General features: G+C 43.2%; 1 protein-coding gene and 1 long non-coding RNA gene across 3 annotated transcripts; both read right to left on the reverse strand.

The window, feature by feature from the left end:
* Positions 1-508: 508 nt before the first annotated feature.
* LOC144888353 (uncharacterized) lies at positions 509-1,902 on the reverse strand. Its single transcript, XM_078766030.1, has 2 exons — positions 1,311-1,902; positions 509-1,226 (listed from the first exon to the last, which is right to left on the reverse strand). The coding sequence occupies exons 1-2, from the start codon at positions 1,900-1,902 to the stop codon at positions 805-807; spliced, it is 1,014 nt and encodes a 337-aa protein (XP_078622156.1). The 3' UTR covers positions 509-804.
* Positions 1,903-1,918: 16 nt separating this feature from the next.
* LOC144889651 (uncharacterized) lies at positions 1,919-21,244 on the reverse strand. 2 transcript variants are annotated; one of them, XR_013621960.1, is made up of 4 exons: positions 20,790-21,244; positions 13,356-13,788; positions 2,259-2,399; positions 1,919-2,117 (listed from the first exon to the last, which is right to left on the reverse strand). It is a non-coding gene; the product is annotated as an uncharacterized LOC144889651 (long non-coding RNA). The 2 variants fall into 2 exon arrangements; XR_013621959.1 differs by lacking the exon at positions 20,790-21,244 and adding an exon at positions 19,479-19,704.
* Between the last annotated feature and the right edge of the window lie 701 nt (positions 21,245-21,945).

Below are 21,945 nucleotides of genomic sequence, written 5' to 3' on the forward strand. Positions count from 1 at the left end.
CATTACAAGTTTGTTGTCGTCAAAACAGTGTAATATACCCATGATATTGCTATATTTTCTGGAGAAGTGATATTATGGTCACATAAAAACATAACAATCATGCCGTTTTCAATATTTTATTCTGAATAATTTAAGGTGAAATTTTTTGGGAATTTTAGGCATATTTTCACCTCAATTTAAGTATGGAGCTATAGGTCCATCACGGACAGTGTGGATGACGTTTATGTTTTCTAACGTACAGTCATTGTTCTGAGAAGACCTCTAGCGATCTTTGCGTCAATAACGTGTGTAGGACCCACGTGATCGGATCACTGACTCAACCAATCACTTTTTTTCACTTTGATCACTCAATTTCATCAATGGATAATTGCTAATGTCATACCAATCATTATTTGTTCTCACATTCCTTAGAATATATGCCAATGTATACATATACACAAAGAATATATATTAGGGGGTGCTTACCTTAATTCGTTGTGTAGGGGTGCTTAACTTAATTCTTTGTGTATAGAAGGTGGAAGGAAGTTCTCCCAGAACTCAAAATCCCCACCTCCTTTTTCGGTAAAGGATTCTTTTTCATGAACCAGTTTGTGAAACTTCGTTCTCATAGCTTTGATCCAAGGGCTCGTTTCAGAATCCTCACTGAACCTCTGACAGCTTCCACCTGTAGATTATTTGTCATGATATTCCCCGGAATGCTTTATAAGTACTTCTTTGGGATTTTCTTGATCATCTGGATTCCCTGTTGCTCTGACTATCACTGGTACAATTTCAGATTTCTTCAATTTCCAAATCCTCTTCATCTCATTTTCCATAACCTGGTATTACACATTTCAGCTCTCCTGTATGGATCCTCATATGTAATTTCAAACTGTCTTTTCGAGAGAAACCTTTATCACAGATCGAGCATTTGTAAGGTTGCTCTCCTGTATGGATCCTCATATGTAATTTCAAACTGCTGCTATGAGAGAAACCTTTATCACATATCGAGCATTTGTAAGGTTGCTCTCCTGTATGGATCCTCATATGTAATTTCAAACTGCTGCTATGAGAGAAACCTTTATCACATATCGAGCATTTGTAAGGTTGCTCTCCTGTATGGATCCTCATATGTAATTTCAAATTGTCTATTCGAGAGAAACCTTTATCACATATCGAGCATTTGTAAGGTTGCTCTCCTGTATGGATCCTCATATGTAATTTCAAATTGTCTATTCGAGAGAAACCTTTATCACATATCGAGCATTGGTAAGGTTGTTCTCCTGTATGGATCCTCATATGTAATTTCAAACTGTCTATTCGAGAGAAACCTTTATCACATATCGAGCATTTGTAAGGTTGCTCTCCTGTATGGATCCTCATATGTAATTTCAAACTGTCTTCTCGAGAGAAACCTTTATCACATATCGAGCATTTGTAAGGTCGCTCTCCTGTGTGGATCCTCATATGTAATTTCAAACTGCTGCTATGAGAGAAACCTTTATCACATATCGAGCAAGTGTAAGGTCGCTCTCCCGTATGGATCCTCATATGTAATTTAAAATCGCCTTTTCGAGAGAAATCTTTGTCACATATCGAGCATTTGTAAGGTCGCTCTCCTGTGTGGATCCTCATATGTAATTTCAAATCGCCTTTTCGAGAGAAACCTTTATCACATATCGAGCAAGTGTAAGGTCGCTCTCCCGTATGGATCCTCACATGTGATTTCAAATGGCCTTTTTGAGAGAAACCTTTATCACATATTGAGCATTTGTGAAGTCGCTCTCCTGAATAAATCCTCCTATGTTTCTTCAAATTGCTTTTTGTCAAGAAACCTTTATCACAGACAGAGCACTCAAGGGGGTGTTTTCCTGTATGAATCCTCATGTGTATTTTGATGTTATTCGTTGAAGCAAAATCCATTCTGCACACATTACACTTATAACGTATTCCCCTTTCTACAACCTTTTTGTGTTTGTTCAATTTAATATTAATCTTGGTGTTGTGAGGCCCAGACATGCACTTGTATTTTATAGGAAGTGAGTCTTGATTTCGTGATTCTTTCTTCAAAAAAGGCTTCTTCTTCACTGTCAAGCTGCGCCTGGACCTTATTTGTCCCTTATTTCTTCTGGATTGTTCTACAGAAAGAAAGAACACAACAATTTTCTTTTTTTTGGTCAAAATCAAAATGCTAAATATTTAACACTTTTCCAAAAATTAATATTTTCTCAACACAAAAGATCTCTTCTGCAAAGCTAATTTTTTACGTTTCCACTCACCAGTTGCAAAACAGGCAGTACTTCCGTTTGTCATGTGAATATCATCTGAACCTTTCTTTGTCAAAGCACATTTTGAATCTTCTGTGACAGATGAATCATTGTTGTGTTGTCTGCCTTCCACATTTACAGGATAGACATCACCTGTGTACAAATCAGCGTCAGTAGTTTGGAGGGAAATGAGACTGAGATCCATCTTGAGAGATCATAGAACATGTTACATCATGAAATGTGAACTTCCATTTAAATATAAACAGAGGGGCAATACCCCCGGTCACTCATCTGGTAGAATAAAGCAGTATACTACACTGAATAAAGGTATTTTAAACCATATCAGGGAATTTTTAACCAATTTGAATGGATGCTGGTGGACAGGGCAGCATGTACATTGTACAATCATACAAACGTCATCATAAGACTTTACACAAAGAAAAGAAAAATCAACCTCCATCCATCCCCCTCCCTCCCCCCCCCTCCCTCCCCACCCCGCCAACCGCCAGAGACTACCTTAGACGCCATTTTCGTAAATGCTGGGAAAAAACGTTGGTACATGGGTGATGAACAGAATGTTGTGGTCAAGTTTTATTGGAATTAGATGCGTAGTTTCTGAGAAGAAAGCAAATACCTATTTTGGAGGGCAGACCCTGCCCCCTGCATAACCCCAAAGGGCAGATTTTTTTTTAATGCCATGAACAAACTTTGGTACAGCACGGGTGGTGAAGGTTGTGGTCAAGTGTCATCAAAATTGTGTGTGTAGTTTCAGAGAATAAAGCACATATCTATTTTGAGGGGTCAAACCTGGACACACTTGCCCCCCCCCCCCCCTACCATTGAGCCCCTTAGACTTCGATTTTCTACGTGCCATGAACAAACATTGGTACATCAAAGGTGATGACGGTTGTGGTCGAGTTTCATCAAAATAGTGTGCGTCATTTCAGAGTCAAAAGCTAATTCCTATTTTGGGGGCGTTAAACGTGGACCCACTTTGACGCCCGGAAGACCCAATTTTTTAATGCCGTGAAAAACTTTAGTCACAAAGCAATCATATAATTTGTGCCAAGTTTCGTTACAATTCAATCAGCGGTTGAGGAGAAAAAGTTGCAAGTGTTTACGGAAAAATGGACGGATGGATGGACTGATGAGGCACCATCACATAAGCTCTCCGGAAAATCGTTCCAGGTGAACTAATCATGAAGTTAAATATCGATAAAAATAAAAATTCCGGATGTTAAGCGCTATTAAAGCATGCTAACCTGAAGGTTAGTGGAAATAACAAGGCGGCGATTTGTGTTCAGCAGTGTTGAAGTATTTAATTCAATTTCCATGAAATAAAGATTGAAAAATTATTTAAAACATTTTTTGGGATTTCTCGGACACTCACCGACCTCTGAACTAGCTTCGCGGCTTAACGGGATGTTAAGTAACGACTGACACCGATTGAGACCGCCAAACCTGGCAAGACAATTTATCTCGGCAGGTGATCCTTCCATGGCATGAACAGGTAGGCAGCTTCTCCTCGGGGGCCCAACACGTTCAAACAGCAGCGATTGCTCTAGAGTTCCAGCTTTAAAACCGCTTCCGCACTAAATATTCTATCCTATGTAATTCCCCATCTGTGGGAAAGTTCTGCGGCACATCTGGAACCTGCCAATGGAATTAAATATTCGCACTCACATTCGGCGGATTCCCGACGGGAACCCGGACGTGTTCTCCACATCCACTGCTCGCGCTGCGGAACCCCCACAGACGTCACACACCTATGTGCAGCCCCGAAACCTTCACCACAACCACACCACTTCACCACAACGTGGTACATCCCCAAATCGCCTCACGGCCCAGCGTACACAACTTACACACACCAGCCATCTCACGCACATCATTTATTCACACGAACCACTCCACAGTCAATCTCACTCCATTCACACACATGGGTCTCTCCATGACAGTTCACACACAACTTGATATGAGCCTTTCCACGGAGATCCTGCAGCTGAATTTGCCAATTGTGCCGGATGCAGCATTTGTGCCGCGCACACTCAGCCGCACACCATTTCTTGGGAATTTTTTTTTCAATCATCTGCATACGGGCGTTTTGCCTGACACGGACCGTTAACACAGTGACATGGAGTGCCTTGAAATGTACCCTCCCTTGGACCGGTACGGATTACAAACCTGTTCTTTTTAATCTCCCGCGCACAGGATGAGAACATATTAACATTTAAAATATTTCCCGCTCGGTAACCTCACCCCTCCCCTCAGTCAAGCTCACGGTTGCCCCCGTCTGAATCGATGCATGACCCGAACCCTCGCTCGTTCATGCACTCCACTCTGCACGCTCACGGCACACTCTCCATTACACTCAGGCTCGGCACGCCAAGGAACCCCGGCTTCTTTATTCCACCCAAGCTCGGCACACACCCTTTCACACCATGAATTTGCTCCAGTTCACACAGCTTCACCTCGTCGTGATCCGCTTTGATCGCTCATATCCTCTCCACCTGCACCTGACATGTGTTATCCCGATCTTTACACATTGTTTCTACATATTCCATTATCTCCTCATCAACATTCTTTGCCCTTTCACTTGTCTTCTTGTGTTGAAATGACTTTAGTGTCTTCCAATATTTATTTCATTTTCCGTTCTTTCGTCTCTAATCCTTCGTCCCATTTATTTTATCTTCTGTGTCCGGCCATTATGTCCAATTTTAAATTATTTTCTTACTTGCCAACATTTCTCTTTTTACATCCTTCCTGCTGTTCAAGTCCAAATACAGAATCTAAGGGCATTTCTCGAGCTGCCCTTAGATCTTGTATTACTTCTGATTTGCTTCTTCAGTTCTTTTTGCTCATCCACAGGTCATTGTACTCCCTGTTTAAGTCCATTAACCTCTTCTTTTATCCCAATTATCTCCATCATTCTAGCCTCACCTGCTCCCATCTCGTTCTGGACACCATCCACATGCTCACTCACCACTCAGTTTTGCGACTGTTGCGACAACCTCATTGCCCAAAGCCTTCATATCAACCTTTACCTCTACCTGCCCTGCATGCATGTCATGCCTCATGCCAGCCACCTTGTCCCTCCTGCATTTTAATCATCACCTGTGCCATTAGTTGACTAATCAACAACATTATCTAGTCAAAGGCAACGGTGTCCCACTATTCTGTGTTATTGGTGCTGCCTTTCCCAGGGGCTGGTGGGGAGGTGGGGGGGGGGGGGTTGGGAGGGGGGGGGGGGGGAAGTGGGGAGGTGGGGGGGTGTGGGGGCGGGTTGGGGAGGAGGGAGGGAGGGTTTGAGAGGGGGGGAGGCTTGGGTCCTCAATCGTTATCGGCGCCTCTCCTGCTTCCCCTCCTGGTCCTTCTCCCACAATGTTACATTCATATACAGCTTCCTGGGCCAAGAGCTCCTCCATATCCATCTCAAGTAAGGCCACCAGGACCTGCTCACCTAAGCTTGCCTTTTTTTTGTATATAAGATCGAGGCTTGTGTAAGAGCGAACATTAAAGCCAAAACATATCAAATAAAACATAATGAAGGGAGCGGGAGACAAGATGGGGAGAGAGAGAGAGAGTGAAGCAAACAAGCAAAACAACAGTAGAGAACAGGGACATCCAGAGATCTGTGGAAGAGAGAGGGCTGGGGTGGGGAGGGAAGGGATGGTACAACATATAAAACAAATTGACACTACTAGGCATTTCAGGAATGAAGTCGGAGATTGAAAGAGGTGGATATGGGGTGCATTAACGGGGGTAGAAAAGATCAAAGTTTTGGATGGGGGGAAGATAAGAGATGATGGTGAACAGCAGTTTTAAAGACCTGGAGGGAGGAGTGGGATTGAAGAGAGTGTGGGAGTTTGTTCCAGACGTGGGAGAAAAGAGGAACAAAAGAGTGAAGGTGAGCAGAGAGTCTTGATTTTGGCAGATTTACCAGAAGAGGAATACAGGCAGACCTTGTGCATCCTGAAGGAATATTTGGGGGACAGAGCACAAACAGTGCTGGGGGACCTAGGCCAGATAGGAGACGGTAGAAGACAAAGACCACCAGTCTGTGGTGAGCGAGTGAAAGGCCATCAGTATCAGCTTCATCGCGGGAGATTCCAATGATTCTGAAAGCTCTGGTTTCGTCAGCGTGAAACCGAGCTAGGTGTTAGGAAAGGAGCACCAACCCAGAAGGGAGAGCAGTACTCCATCAAGCTGTGGATGAAAGCTTTGTATGTGGTGAGGAGATCAAAGGTGCCAAGGAAGGACGTCACACGATGGAGGATGCCCAGTCGGCGACAGTCTTTGGAGGCCAACTTAGAAAAGTGGTTTTCCCAGGAAAGATCATGGCAGATTGTGAGACCCAAAAGCTTGAGTGACAGATCTTCTTCAAGAGGATTGTTGAGAAAGTAAATGGGAGGGTTTTCCAGATGGTCTTTTTGGAGAGACTTTGTGAGAGTGAGAGATTTGTCAGAATTAAAAGACATGTTCCACTTGTTTGACCAGTTTGTGATTTTGTCCAAGTCCGTTGGAAGTGAAGAGGATGCCACCTGCCGATCTCAGGGTTGAGATATGGAGTGGCAGAGAGTGGAGTCATCAGCAAAGACATTGAGACTGGGCCGGATTTATGAATGGGCAAGCAGTGCAGTTGCCCAGGGGCCTCCACAACCAGGGGGCCTCCACAACCAGGGGGCCTCCACATATGGACGATCAGCAGAAGTTGCACTCTCACTGTCTGAAAATTTCGAGTTCAGAATTTTCTTCCAGTAATTGATCAGTTTCTGAGTTCATTGGAGCAAAGATTGGAAGCCTATGAAAACACCTGTTCTCTTTTCAGTTTCTTGCATAGACTGGAATCACTGGACTGCGATGAAATCGAAGCAGCTGCAGCAAAATTGGTTGCTGAGGACAAGGATGATCTAGATCAAACACTTGGTGTTGAACTTGTGCAGTTTTCAGCCTTCTTCACTCATTTACTGGAATACGAAGATGATAACATAGGGAGAGAACATTTCCTTTACAAACTGTTGATAGTCAGGGCCCTTAGGGATATTTTGGTTCAAATTCTTCCAAAAGCATCAAATTTGGCGCAGATGTTGCCCATGCCATACTCTTTCGATTTTTGATGGGCACCAAGGGCGGTATGATCCGGGGACCATACCGGTCCATCCCGCCATGTCACCTGACCTATGACGTCATAATTAGGTTATGCATCCAATCACATGGCGTACTATAAGTGGTCAAAGTTCAAAATGAAGGCAGGGATCCATTTTTAAGGTTTTCATAAAATCCAATATGGCCGCCAGGTCACATAAACTATGACGTCATCTTTATGAGGTATACAATCATGTATACATGAACCCGGATCATGATCGCACAAAAATTAAACACAAGGATATGGCATACAATTCATAAAACATCAAAATCCATACCTTTGTAATTAGACTGATGAACTGCATATGCCTGAAAATTAGGAAATAGACATGTAAATATTTCCTCTAATTGTCAAAAATAAGGTCAGAGTTCGATTACCCAACCCAGAAACATAAAATGGTGAACCTCGGTAAATCTTGACCAAAAAACTCAAAAACCGACATGTTTGACTAAAAAATGACCTTTAAGATGATCTTGAGGGTTGACCTTGACCTCAAATCATCAGAATAACATCATAATTGGATTTTTCGACCTCGAAAACCCCTGAAAAGTGGTATCATACATGATTCCAACCCTTTTGCTTATTTAACTGATTTTCCTCTAATCCGGGTGGCGGCCATTTAGTATTTCGCCAACATGGGGCCCCCGGGGGGTGGGGGGCGCCCATTTTGGCGCCCATCAAAAATCGAAAGAGTATGGCATGGGCAACATCTGGGCCAAATTTGGTGCTTTTGGAAGAATTTGAACCAAACGGCCCCAAAATATCCCTAAGGGCCCTGTCTATGATGGACAAGAAAGTTGCGGATACATTTCCAAATGTCGAGATAATGCTACGGATGTACAGTCACGTGAAAAAAGTAAGTATACCCCATGTAAAGTTTTGACTTTTTCAACATATTTCAAAATACAGCTATTTGATCTTCATTTCAACAATATTGAAAGATTAAGGTGATATAATATAACAAATATCATGAAACATTTACATTTTGTAGTCCATTGTATAATTTAAATAAACATAAATGCAAATTTCACATGTGGAAAAAGTAAGTACAACCTTGGCTCTAATAGGTGGTATTGCTCCCTTTTGCAGAAACAACCTCAAGTAAGCGTTTCTTCTAACTGTCTACCAGTCTCTGACATCGACTAGGAGAAATTTTTGCCCACTCCTCCATGTAGAATTCTTTCAGCTGTGCAATGTTTGAGGGGTTTCTTGCATGCACAGCTCATTTCAAATCCCCCCCACAACATCTCGATGGGATTTCGATCCGGGCTTTGACTTGGCCATTCCAGAACCCTCCATTTCTTTATTTCAGCCATTCCTTGGTGGATTTACTGGTATGTTTCAGGTCATTGTCATGTTGCAAGGTCCACCTTCGGTTGAGGTTCAACTTTCTGACAGATGGCCTCATATTATCCTCAAGCACCCTCTGGTACAATTAAGAATTCATAGTGGATTCTATGATGGTGAGCTGCCCAGGCCCTGATGCAGCAAAGCTGCCCTAAACCATAATATTTCCACCACCATGCTTTACAGTTGGTATCAGGTTCTTGTGGTCAAATGCTGTCTTTGGTTTTCACCAAACATGTCTTCTGGTACTGTGGCCAAATAGCTCTAGCTTTGACTCATCTGTCCAGAGCACATTGTTCCAGAAGTGCTGGTCTTTGCCTCGATGTTCATTGGCAAACTTTAGGCTTGCCCTGATGTTCTTTCTGGACAGCAAAGGTTTCCTCCAAGCACACCTCCCATGTAGATCCAATTTGTGCAGCCTATTTCTTACGGTAGACTCGTGCACTTTGACATCAACAGTGGCAAGAGCTACCTGTAGGTCCCGTGATGACATTCTGGGGTTCTTCGAGACTTCTTTCAGCATCTTGCGGACTGCTCTCGGGCTGAACTTGCTGGGGCGGCCTGGCCTGAACAAGTTGGCAGTTGTTTGGAATCTTCTCCACTTGTAGATGATCTTCTGGACAGTCGAATGATTGATTTCAAATTGTTTGGAGATCTTTTTAAATCCCTTCCCAAACTCATAGGCATATATAACCTGCTTTCTGAAGGCCTCAGAGAGCTCGTTTGATCTAGGCATGGTGACGCCGCAGACTTCAACAACAAAGAGCAAACCAAACTAAATATCTGAGGTTTAAATAAGACAGGTTCCTCTAAGAACTTTTCCAACGATGTTCTAATCATTTGCACCTGAGCTGGTGCACCTGATTCTAATTTTAGGTATTTGAAGTAGTGATAAATGGAGGGGTGTACTTACTTTTTCCACATGCAAAATTTGCATTCATGTTTATTTAAATTATTCAATGGACTACAAAATGTAAATGTTAAATGATATTTGTTATATTATATCACCTTTATCTTTCAATATTGTTGAAATTAAGATCAAATAGCTGTATGTTGAAATATGTGGAAAAAGTCAAAACTTTACATGGGGTGTACTTACTTTTTCACGTGACTGTAGATGCGTTAGGAGTGCTTGAATAAGTTCAAGAGGAGGAAGAAGAGGGTAGTAATAGGGCAGTTCACCGACATGCATTGTGAATCTTCGAGGATAGATGCAATCCTCTGAAGAAATATGGCAATATTAAATTTGTCCAGCGTTAGACTCTCAAAAGAATCATTTTGATCGCTGTTGAATCTTATGCAAGATCACGTGGATCAACCTACGATGAGAAGCAATGTGCGGAATCGCCTTTAACAATTCTCTGTGACACTGCGATTCTATGCAATTGCATCATTGAAATTGGATGTTCGAGACATGTGCGGTGTGTCACAGGCTAATGAGATGTTTCGACACGTACAACTAATTGGCTGTTTATCTCCCTTCACAAATTGCGATCTGGACGGGTGGATTATGTGTGCACGTGCAACAATATTTACCTCTGCCACCGAAGGTGAATGGAGGTTATGTTTTCACCCCTGTGCCTTTGTCTGTTTGTTTGTCTGTCTGTGAACAAGATATCTCAAAAACTTATTGACGGATTTGGACGATATTTGGCAGAGGTAGTTTATGTGACAAGGACGAAATAATAAGATTTGGGTGAAGATCCGGATTCGGATCCGGCTAGTAGAATTTTAAAAGTGATTCTTTACCATCGGGAGATGCGACCAAAAACGATACATAGCACGACGTCTCAAAAAGATAACGGATTTGGACGAAACTTGGTGGAAAGGTGTGTGCAACAAGGACTAATTGATTCGAATTTGGTGAATATCTAAATGTGGATACGGATACGATAATCATTGAATTCTAAAGTGATGGTGGTGGTGGTGGTTCGGTGTTCAGCCACCCTGCTGCTGGTTGCATCATTTTCAGTGGGTGCATCTGCCGCTGATGCAATGCCTCTCTATAACCAGTTATCTGGTACTCATTTTGCCGACCTCGGACCCAGCCTGGCGTTAATTCAAGGGGATTCAAACTCAGGACATTAGGATCACGAGCTTTCCACCCTAACCATTTGGCCAACACCAGGTGATGGTGTGTGTGTGTGTGTGTGTGTGTGTGTGTGTGTGTGTGTGTGTGTGTGTGTGTGTGTGTGTGTGTGTGTGTGTGTTTCAGGGGAGCTTATACAATGAAGTTCTGAATGTCCTGAACCAAGTTCACGGGAGCTTATGCAATGGCGCGTCGTCCATCCGTTAGGCAGTCAGGCAGTCCGTAAACACATGAAACTTCTTCTCCGAAACCACTAATGGGATTGCGAGCAAATTTGGCCCAAAGGATATTTGTTGTATTGTGACTAAAGTTTGTTCACCGCATTAAAAATAAATCAAGGTCTAAGGTCTTCCAGGGATCAAAGTGGATCCAGGTTTGACCGCCCAAAATAGTAATTTGCTTTTTCCTCTGAAGCTCCAGACACTATTTCAATGAAGCTTGACCACAACCTTCATCACACCCATGATGTACCGAAGTTTATTTACGGCACGATGAAAATCGAAGTCAAAGGGGGTCTATGTGTGGTCAAATTGGGTCCAGGATAGTGTGTGTAGTTTCACAGGAAAAAGCAAATTCCTATTTTGGGGGGTTCAACCTGGATCCACTTTGACCCCGGGTAAACCCCCTTAGATCCAGATTTTTTTAAATGCCGTGAACAAACATTAGTCAAAACACAACAAATATCAGTTGTGCCAAATTTGGTCGCAATCCCACAGTGGTTTCGGAAAAGAAGTTTCAAGTGTTTACGGACTGACGGACTGATGGACTGACAATGAGCCATCGCATAAGCTCCACTGAACGTCGTTCCAGGTGAGTTAAAAATACCGGCCCATGAGTGGATCTACAGAGTGCGGGGGGTTGCCCCCAAAATAGGTACTTGCTTTCTTGGATGAAACTGCACATGCAATTCCGATGAAACTTGACCACAACGTTCCGATCACCTGTGATGTACCAACATTTGTTGCTGGCATTAAAAAAAAAATCGGGGTCTAAGGTACCGTTGGCATGTTGCCGCCCCACACCCAAAGTAGGTATTTGCTCTTTTCTCTGAAACTACATGCACAATTACAATAAAACTTCACCACAACCTTAATCACCGATGATGTTTCAATGTTTATTTGAGGCATTAGAAGAATTGGGGTCTGAGGAGGTACATGGGGTGGGGGGAGGGGGGGTGGCCCCCCAAAATAGGTCTTTTTTTGTTTGTTTGTTTCAAGTCATATTATTATGTCAGTATGATTCTACATGCTGCCCTGTCTCTCGCAGCCTTTGAAACTGGTTTAAAATACCTTTTCTCAGTGTAATATACTGTTTATTCCACAAGGTGAGCGCCAGGGGTATTGACCTATTTTTGGTAATGTACCCAGGTTGCGGGGTCAAAATAATACTCAATACTCTTGCACCTTATTGCCAGGTGGTGATCATAACAACCAAGTATGTGAATTTTGACAACCTTTCAGGAGGGGCCAGAATGACTGACAGACATACGGATGGACAGTGCTGACTACAATACGACCTTAGCCTGGCGTTGGCTTAGCGGTCAGTGTGCCGGCTTGGGATTCTAGGATCCTGGGTTCGAATCCCGGTCGATCGCTGAATTAACGCCAGGATGGTCGACTCAGCCTGTCATCCTTCCGAGGTCGGCAAATTGAGTACCAGCTTGCTGGGATGAATGATCACGGTGTGTACACCGTATCCCTGCCCATCGTAAGAGCGTGACCAAGGGTTGGCGTCAGGAAGGGCATCCGGCCATAAAACATTGCCTCAAACAGGGAACCATGATTGTCATGGGGCCCGCAAGGCTAACCCCCGCTATAGCGGGGAAAAATGGCCTTAAAACGATCATTCATTCATTCATTCATTCACGATGAAGCGTCTTCATATTTTTCAAAAAGCGTGGAATAACAAGGACAAGCCTTCCATGGCTAAAGAGAGGTAACAATTTACTTTATGCATGCAGATAAATTAAATGCACCGTTAAACATGGAAAACCTTGGAATTTAATGCAATTTCCAAAAAAGAAAAAAAATAGAGGAAATAGACACGGATTTTTCAAATGCCTGAAAAAACTTTGGTACATCATGGGTGATGAAGGTTGTGGTCAAGTTTCATCGAAATCGTTTGTGTAGTTCTAATTTCGGGGTTTGGGTGGGTCAAACCTGGACCCACTTTGACCCCTGGTAGACCCCCTGAGACCTCATTATTTTTTCAATGCCCTGAACAAACTTGAGTTCCAATACACAAAATATAATCTTAGCCATGTTTGGTCACAATCGCATCAGCAGTTTCAGAGAAGTTGCATGTGTTTATGGACAAACTGACGACGTGCCATTCCATAAGCTCCGCGGAAATATGTTCCAGGTGAGCTAAAATTTACCTTGTACCCTACATCAAAAATCCAATAATATTAGACAATACAAAACTGCACCAAAACAGATTACACAAGTTAAAAGAATACAAAAAAAAAACAATGGCAGACGATCAAGATATTTGTTAACATGCGATGTTGCATTAAAAAAAACTCACATACCAGACATGGCTCTTGATCCATCATCCTGAGAGCGGAGATTGCAGAAATCACTGAACCCGATTCCAGATAAATCAGGAACATTTTCCAGCTGCACATTTTGGGATCTGAAAATCTTTTCACAGGAACTGGAAAGTTCTGGAATAACATTCTCCAAGTTGACGAAAATACTTCCCAAAAGAGAAGAACCTGCAATCTGGACATCTTGCGGCTTCAATAAAGAATTCATAAATTTAGAGAAGTCAGCATACAATGCAAATTGTAATTTCTCTTTGGAGAGAGAGAGGAGCTCGTTCCGCAATGCATCCGACTCGGTACAAGCCCGAAAAACCTTTTAATTCTCAATTCCAAGCTTATCGATCACTGCTTGGGCTGTTTCTGCTCTCAGGCCTTGGAATTTGAGCCATTCCAAGAAGTTCTCCATTTCATCGATGATCTGCCAGGGATACAATGCTTATGTTAATCACAGAAAAATTATCCATGTTATTTTCTTCACTCTGTTTGGAATGTTTTGTGAGTTATTTCCATTGACAATCCAATCAATTATTATCCAAAAATGTGGGCTTTTACATCCAGTTTGTTCACCGCTGTGTCCCATTTTGTAGGTTTTCTTATCAATCAGCATCGAATGAATGAGTTTTTATATACAGAGACAAAAATAAATCCAGAGTAAACTATAGTAGGCACACAGCCGTAGTAATATATTGCTTTCTTGCATGACCTACAAAACGGGTGGACACGATTTTGGTATGAATTTATAGAAAATATTATAAGAAACATTCTGTCACTTTTCACACGAAAGATGTTGGTACGTTAGAGTAATTTAGATTTTAATTAATTATTTACATGTTTAAAATGTGCGCGTATCCTCGAACGGAAAATCCCGGAAAATAACCAATCGGAAGACGTGTTCAATATATCATCGGCAATTGGCCAATGACAACCGCCATACCGGAATGGTGCGATAACGCCTTGAGACAACATGGCGGCCTCCAGTGATGAGGACGTGCTGTCTTCGAGTGACGAACATACTCAAGAAAAAGAGTGTTTTATGTGCATCTTCCCGTCCAAAAAGTGCAAAATTGTCCAATTTTCAGACAAAACATGGTCCCGTTTCTTAGAATATGTCAACAAATGGAAGCCTTTGGATGGTCTTCAAACAAAAATTGCAAGAGATGACGTTGCTCAACACTCGGCAGGATTCAGTGCAGATTCCAACACAGCGCTGTCGCCAGCAATACCACTTCACGGAGGATTCCATCAGCCGTGTTACGCACGCTTTACAGACTCCCAACGTGTTGAAAGGGTGATGAAAAGCATGAAAAAGAAAGCCGATGACAGCCTCTATGGGTAGGTTTAAAACTTGCACTTTACAAGGTTAAAATTTGTTAAAAATCAATTATTCTCCAATGTTCTTATATTACTGGTTTTATGGGTTTTCCACATTAATTTTTGTTTGTGTGTGTGTGTGTTTTCTTTTTAAACAGCAACCGTGCCCCAAGCTGATGTCGGTGGAGAAAAAGTTGAAGCAGAAAATACAAAACCAACAAAGAGACGGGCTCTTCGTTCCAGCTTTGGTAGACCTCCAGTGCCAGCAAGATCACAGCATGTTCTACCAAACATATGTATCCTACGCCAGAAAGAAAAAATATATAAGATGCAGATCCACCGGCAAGAGAAAAGAGGAACACCTCGTCACATGTTCAACCATAGATGCTGTCCATTTACAGCAAGCAGCAAAAGACAGTGGAAATGTGTCACTTCTCATGCAGATTAATGACAAGGATTGTGTGGCAATCGAAGTTAGGTACCACAACTCATGCTACAGGGACTTTACACGCTACCTGACCAGGCCAGCCAACACACAAACAGGAAGTGATACTTCTTATTCAGAAGCATTTGAAGTTTTCAGCAAGACAGTGAAAACTCATCATTGACAACAAAGAGATCATGAGACTTAAAAAAGTGAATGACTTATTCATCAAACAAATTAAGATAAGCCATGGAGTTGAGGCAAATTCATATAAGTCTGGATACTTGAAGCACATGTTATCAAATAAATTTCCACAGCTATGTTTTATAACACCTCACATGAAATCACAAGGAGACGTCGTCTATGTTAATGACATTTCTACAGCTACTCTTGTGGGAAAGCAGACAAACCTTCAAGAAGCCACGCAAAGCACGACCCACAGTGAAATGGATTCGACAACAGATGACACAGAAGCACCATCACAAGCAGGCCACCAATCACAAATGGGCTATGTGTATGCTGATCCAAATGCACTGCGCAATACTTACATGACAGCATTAGATCTCAGGCAAACAATCAGAGAAGTCAAACCTACTATGCCATGGCCACCGACAGCAGAACATCTGAATTTGAAAGAGGCAGAAGCAATTGTGCCCTGCAGCGTATACAATTTTTTAGCATGGGCAGTTGGCACATCTGACGAGCCAGACACAGAGAAATGGTAGATGTATCTGCACCAATCCATAGAAAACTCCTGTCCATATCACAGTATATAATTTCTCTGACTTCTAAAGGACAGAAACTGATGCCTAAGCATATGTCACTTGCTATGACAGTGTGTCATCTATCAGGATCAGCCCAGTTGATAGGATTGTTAAGTGGTTTGGGACACTCTGTTTCAAACTCTGCGATTTTAAATCATGATACAGCACTTGCTACACAAGAGGTTAGTCACGGTGAAGGTTCCCTTCCATCCACCATACAGCCAGGGATTCCAACCACGTTAGTATGGGATAACAATGACTTTGGAGAAGAAACGTTGTCTGGACGTGGAACTACCCACAACACAAATAGCATTGTCGTCCAGAGTAATATCAGTCCAAGAACTAATCAACCTAGGTCCTCTAGCACTAAAGATCCAGCTGTGAAAAGAACAAGAAACAGGTCAATGCAACCGCCAGTGGTGAATCGAGCTACATACTACGGGGGAAAAAAGGAAGGTCCAGTGCCGTTTGCAGAGCATGTTTCACTCTTTCAGTCTGCTAATGCACCCTTGCTGCAAAATCATATGAAGGTCGACCTAGCCGACTACATTACAAAAATCAGAACAGACAAGATCTTGCCCTCTTGGACTGGGTTCAACCAGCTCCTTTCCCAAGTTGAGGTTCCACCAAAGTCTGTAATAGGCTATTTACCTGTCATTGATGGGAGCCCCACAGAAATGGACACAGTCCTTACTATTCTGCAGAGAAGTGTCGAGATTGCCGATCAGCTAAGCTTGGAGACGGTTGTCGTTGTGATGGATCAAGCAATCTATGCGAAGGCACAACTGATTAGGTGGAGAAATGCGCAGTTTATGAAGAGGCTGGTCATACGACTTGGTGCTTTTCACACAGGTATGTCCTTTCTTGGTTGTTTGGGAAAGCGCTTTAGAGATGCTGGCCTTCAAGATATTGTGATAGAATTGGAGATTGTTGCGACAGGCTCGGTAAATGGGGTGATTACTGGTAAGCACTACAACAGAGCAGTCAGAGCTCACAAGCTGGTGGTGGAGGCAATGCATCAAATGCGACTCAATGCTTATCTGGACACCATTCCTGAAGAGGCAAACAGAGTAAAACAGCTGATGGCAGACTTGGCCCAAGCCTTCCCCAAACCTGAATATCAAGAAATCTTGAATGGAGAATGATTTCATCAGTTTGAGACATCTTTCAGTCAATTCATAGAAGCTTGCAACAAGAAGCAGACCTTTGGATTCTGGAGTTCGTATAGTGAGATGGTAGAAGTTCTCCTGCTCTTCTTGAGGTACTCGTGAAGCAAATTTGGAACTTCACTTGGCAAGTGTAAGACGTATGCTACCATGGGTGTTTGCATATGACCACCTCAATTATAGTAGATACCTTCCTGTGTACTGGCTTGAAATGTCTGATCTTGCAACTACCCACCCAACAATACATCAGCAATGTCTGGAAGGTGACTTTGCTGTTCAGAGGAGCAATAATGCCTTCGCCAAACTTGCTTATGACCAAACTATTGAACAGACAGCAAACCGTGACTCAAAAGCAAAAGGAGGTATGACAGGTTTTACAACCAGTAAACGAACTGTAAACAGGTGGATTTGGTCCCATCATGCAAAAGGCTTAATCGCTCGAGAATGTGAGGCCAGGGAAGGCAAAGAAGAGCAGAGCACAACACGATCAGATCTCCTGCAAAGCCATATGAAATGGGATAAGGCAGATGTTAAGAAAATTGTGGATACAACTAACAGTATTGTCAATCCTTTCGACTATGAACAAGATGAGCTGATACACCACGTCAGGAGCAGTAGTGACACAAGATGTCCAAACTGATATGCAGACTGTGTATGAAAGGGGTGAAACAGAATTCACCAAGTTGTCCAGAGAGCATCTACAAACAGGAGAAGTGGACTTGTTTGTCAGCATGAAACAAATGACGCTGAAGACATTTACCAGTATGTCTAAGACTGTAAAACGCAGAGTACATGGAAAGGATGTCTCCCTGAAAGCCGACAGAAATCTGCTAGTAAGACTGGTCGTGATTGGACGGTACAGGAATATTAATCTGCAGGAGCTACTGACGTATTCCTTGGGTCCGTTACCACTCTCACTCGCAAATTCTCAAGGGTCTCTGGTCAAGACCAACAAAGCCAACTTGGTCCATGCCCTTGAAAGTCAGCCAGAGAAGCCTCTAGCAGAAACTCCCATTATAGGTGGTGTGTATGTTGTGGACGGCATGGCTATGATACAGCAGTTAAATGTGAACAAGGTACCAGGCCAAAGAACATTTCTCAACCTTTCTCTTGCCATCTTGAGACGTCTTGTGAAAATGGCAAAAGCAAACAGATCACAAGAGATTCACTTTGCGACCGATACCTACAGGCAAGTCTCCATTAAGAATGCCGAGAGGGCCAAGAGAGCAGAAAATGGCTCTCAGTTGATGCGAATTCATGGCCAGGCACTTCCTCAACAGTGGAAGAAGTTCCTCTCAAATGGAGAGAAAAAGGAATTGCTCGTGGAGTATTTGGACGAGACATGGACTAAAGTTCCCACATCAGAATTGAGGGGAGTGAAGGTTTTCTTGGCACATGGAAGGATGTGCCATTCTTTCTCGCCAGGAAAGGAGGTGACTGATCAGGTGCTAAAAGTAGAGGATCCACATCTCTGCTCCACACAGGAAGAAGCCGATACGAGGATGTATTTGCCTGCAGCATGTGCAGCCGTACCTATGCCGACGTCATCATTGTCAGTCCTGATACTGACGTCTTCATTATTGGTATAGCTCTTCAATCCATAGTTCCTACACATATGTATTTCCATACGGGGAGAGGAGTGAATTCGAGAACCATTGATCTGCAGTCTGTTCGTGATAGTATCTGAGATGATGTCAGCCAGGCATTAATAGGCCTACATTGCTTCACTGGGTGTGACAGCGTAAGCTCATTTTACAGAAAGGGAAAGAAGAAAGCCTTTAATCTTCTTCTTAAGGAGAGGGAGCTGTGCAATGCTTTGAAGGACCTTGGTGAGCATTTTGACATACAGCTAGTCTTATAGCAGCACTGGAGGTATTTGTTTGCAAATTGTATGGACAATACAGCGTCACAACCGTCAACGAGGCCAGGTACAACATGTTCCGACTGGCAAGGAAATCTGAAATCACAATGCCTCCCAACCACGATGCTCTGAGGAAACACATCAAACGGGCCAACTACCAAGCAGGTATGTGTCTTCCATAACGTTTCCAGTTTCATTGAAAGATATAATTTGTAAGACTTGTGTGCAACATGTAAAACTGTCATAATTATGTGTAAAGTTAATCAGGTGCCAAAATAATACTATATTTTGGGAGTCAGTAAGGAAATAAATGCCTTGCTCATATCCTTTTGTTAGTGTTTTTTAAACATCACATCAACGATCAAATATTGTGGAAAAACCAAAATATGAATATGTGTTTAATTCAGAGATATCTTATATTCCATGATCATAATGCATTTTACAATGTACACAAGGCTGAAAAAGGAATGAAGCAGATCTCATTATGAGGCAGGTCCACAATTTAATGTTGCTGTTCAATACCTTCATTGCAGCATAACATAACATTGGAAGGTAACAACTGAGGATGAATTTTTTTTTCACCTTTTCAATATTTTCAGGTATTTACAAGAGGAGCCTACAACCAAATGCAGAGATACCCGTTCCTGATGGGCATGGGTGGAAGATGGAAAGCGGTGAGCTAGTCATAAACTGGATGAACGTTCCTCCTGCTCCAGACAGTGTTATGGAGTTAGCTTACTGCACTGGTAACTGCAAGAAAAGTAAATGTGGTGATGCTGATACTTGCACCTGTCTTCAAAACAATGTTCCATGTCCAGATCTGTGCAAGTGTGCTCGAAATAACTGTTGCAATATCACTGTACACAATGACTTAGACGATGATAGTGAGGATAATGATTCTGATGATGGCAGTGATGGGGAAGTAGAGGAACCTGACACAGAAAATGAATGAGTTTAGTGTGTGGTCCATTTTAGGCTCGGAAATTTAATACCAGGAACATGCAATTGATTCACATAGTGAAAAATTTCCTCACTGCTGTGAAGAATTATTTTGTGCTCATGGTCCAAAAGCATTTCTCATCTTGAAAGATGGCATACTTGTATAAAGTGACATTAATATTAGATCACTGCAATTTAGGAAATAAAATTTCATGCAAACCTTTTTGTCACTCATTTTTTATATTTTTTAAATCAAAATCAATACATATTTATGTCAACACTATTTTCAACTCAATTACATACACTGTGTTATTTGAACTCTAAATGTGTTTTTTAAAAATAACGTATACTTGATCTATGATGACATTTTGGGCCAGCGGTTCTTGTTTATGTGCAACATTTACGCTTGTGAAAAAAAGTATTTGCTCGTGGTACAATAGCCTTTCATTTACCATCATGTTTGCCCCCACCCCAGAGGTAGGTCACTAAATCAAAAAACTAAAACAATATTGGGCCCACAGTCTACTGGTCCTGTGACTATCTCTGCTGAATAATTATTCTGCACTTATTTTGTCTATACCCTTCATTATCTCAAACATCTATCATATCCAATCATAACCGCCTCCTTTCTAATGCATGTCACAACAAGGGGCATTCTTGGGGAAAATGCCAGGGGCATAGAAAGGGCCCATTTATAACGTTTTGTATCCACTGATAGACCGGATCTGGATTCGGACCTGAAACTAAATCGAATCAGCTTCTTCTTCTTCACACTTCCCCATCTCATCCCCCGAGTTGCGTCATAATCCATCCACATCTCTGTCATATCGTGCTGTGTAAAATCATCATGTTTGCCCGATCTCTCTATTAATATTATGAAGAATCACTTCAAATTATCGTTTTACAGAAGATCTTTCTCAGTATAAATAATAAAATGAGAATCTCCGAACAAACCTTTTCCTCAGAAGATCCGAACCGATCACTGTTTGTGGAAAAGGACACGGAGCGGAGCATGGAGGACAAAAGGACACGGAGCGGAGCACTGAGGACAAATGGACACGGAGCCTCGCACGGAGGACAAATGGACACGGAGCCTCGCACGGAGGACAAATGGACACGGAGCCTCGCACGGAGGACAAAAGGACACAGAGCCTCGCACGGAGGACAAAAGGGCACGGAGGGCAAAAGGGCATGGAGGACAAAAGGACACGGAGCCTCGCACGGAGGACAAAAGGACACGGAGCCTCGCACGGAGGACAAAAGGACACGGGCCCTCGCACGGAGGACAAAAGGACACTGAGCCTCGCACGGAGGACAAAAGGGCACGGAGGCCAAAAGGACAAGGAGCCTCGCATGGAGGACAAAAGGACACGGAGCCTCGCACGGAGGACAAAAGGACACGGAGCCTCGCACGGAGGACAAAAGGGCACGGAGGCCAAAAGGACAAGGAGCCTCGCAAGGAGGACAAAAGGACACGGAGCCTCGCACGGAGGACAAAAGGACACGGAGCCTCGCACGGAGGACAAAAGGACACTGAGCCTCGCACGGAGGACAAAAGGACACGGAGCCTCGCACGGAGGACAAAAGGACACGGAGCCTCGCACGGAGGACAAAAGGACACGGAGCCTCGCACGGAGGACAAAAGGACACGGAGCCTCGCACGGAGGACAAAAGGACACGGAGCCTCGCACGGAGGACAAAAGGACACGGAGCCTCGCACGGAGGACAAAAGGACACGGAGCCTCGCACGGAGGACAAAAGGACACGGAGCCTCGCACGGAGGACAAAAGGACACGGAGCCTCGCACGGAGGACAAAAGGACACGGAGCCTCGCACGGAGGACAAAAGGACACGGAGCCTCGCACGGAGGACAAAAGGACACGGAGCCTCGCACGGAGGACAAAAGGACACGGAGCCTCGCACGGAGGACAAAAGGACACGGAGCCTCGCACGGAGGACAAAAGGACACGGAGCCTCGCACTGAGGACAAAAGGACACGGAGCCTCGCACGGAGGACAAAAGGACACGGAGCCTCGCACGGAGGACAAAAGGACACGGAGCCTCGCACGGAGGACAAAAGGACACGGAGCCTCGCACGGAGGACAAAAGG

Source organism: Myxine glutinosa, chromosome 1 (assembly GCF_964187855.1).
Source record: "Myxine glutinosa chromosome 1, kmMyxGlut1.1, whole genome shotgun sequence".
Lineage (NCBI taxonomy): Eukaryota > Metazoa > Chordata > Myxini > Myxiniformes > Myxinidae > Myxine > Myxine glutinosa.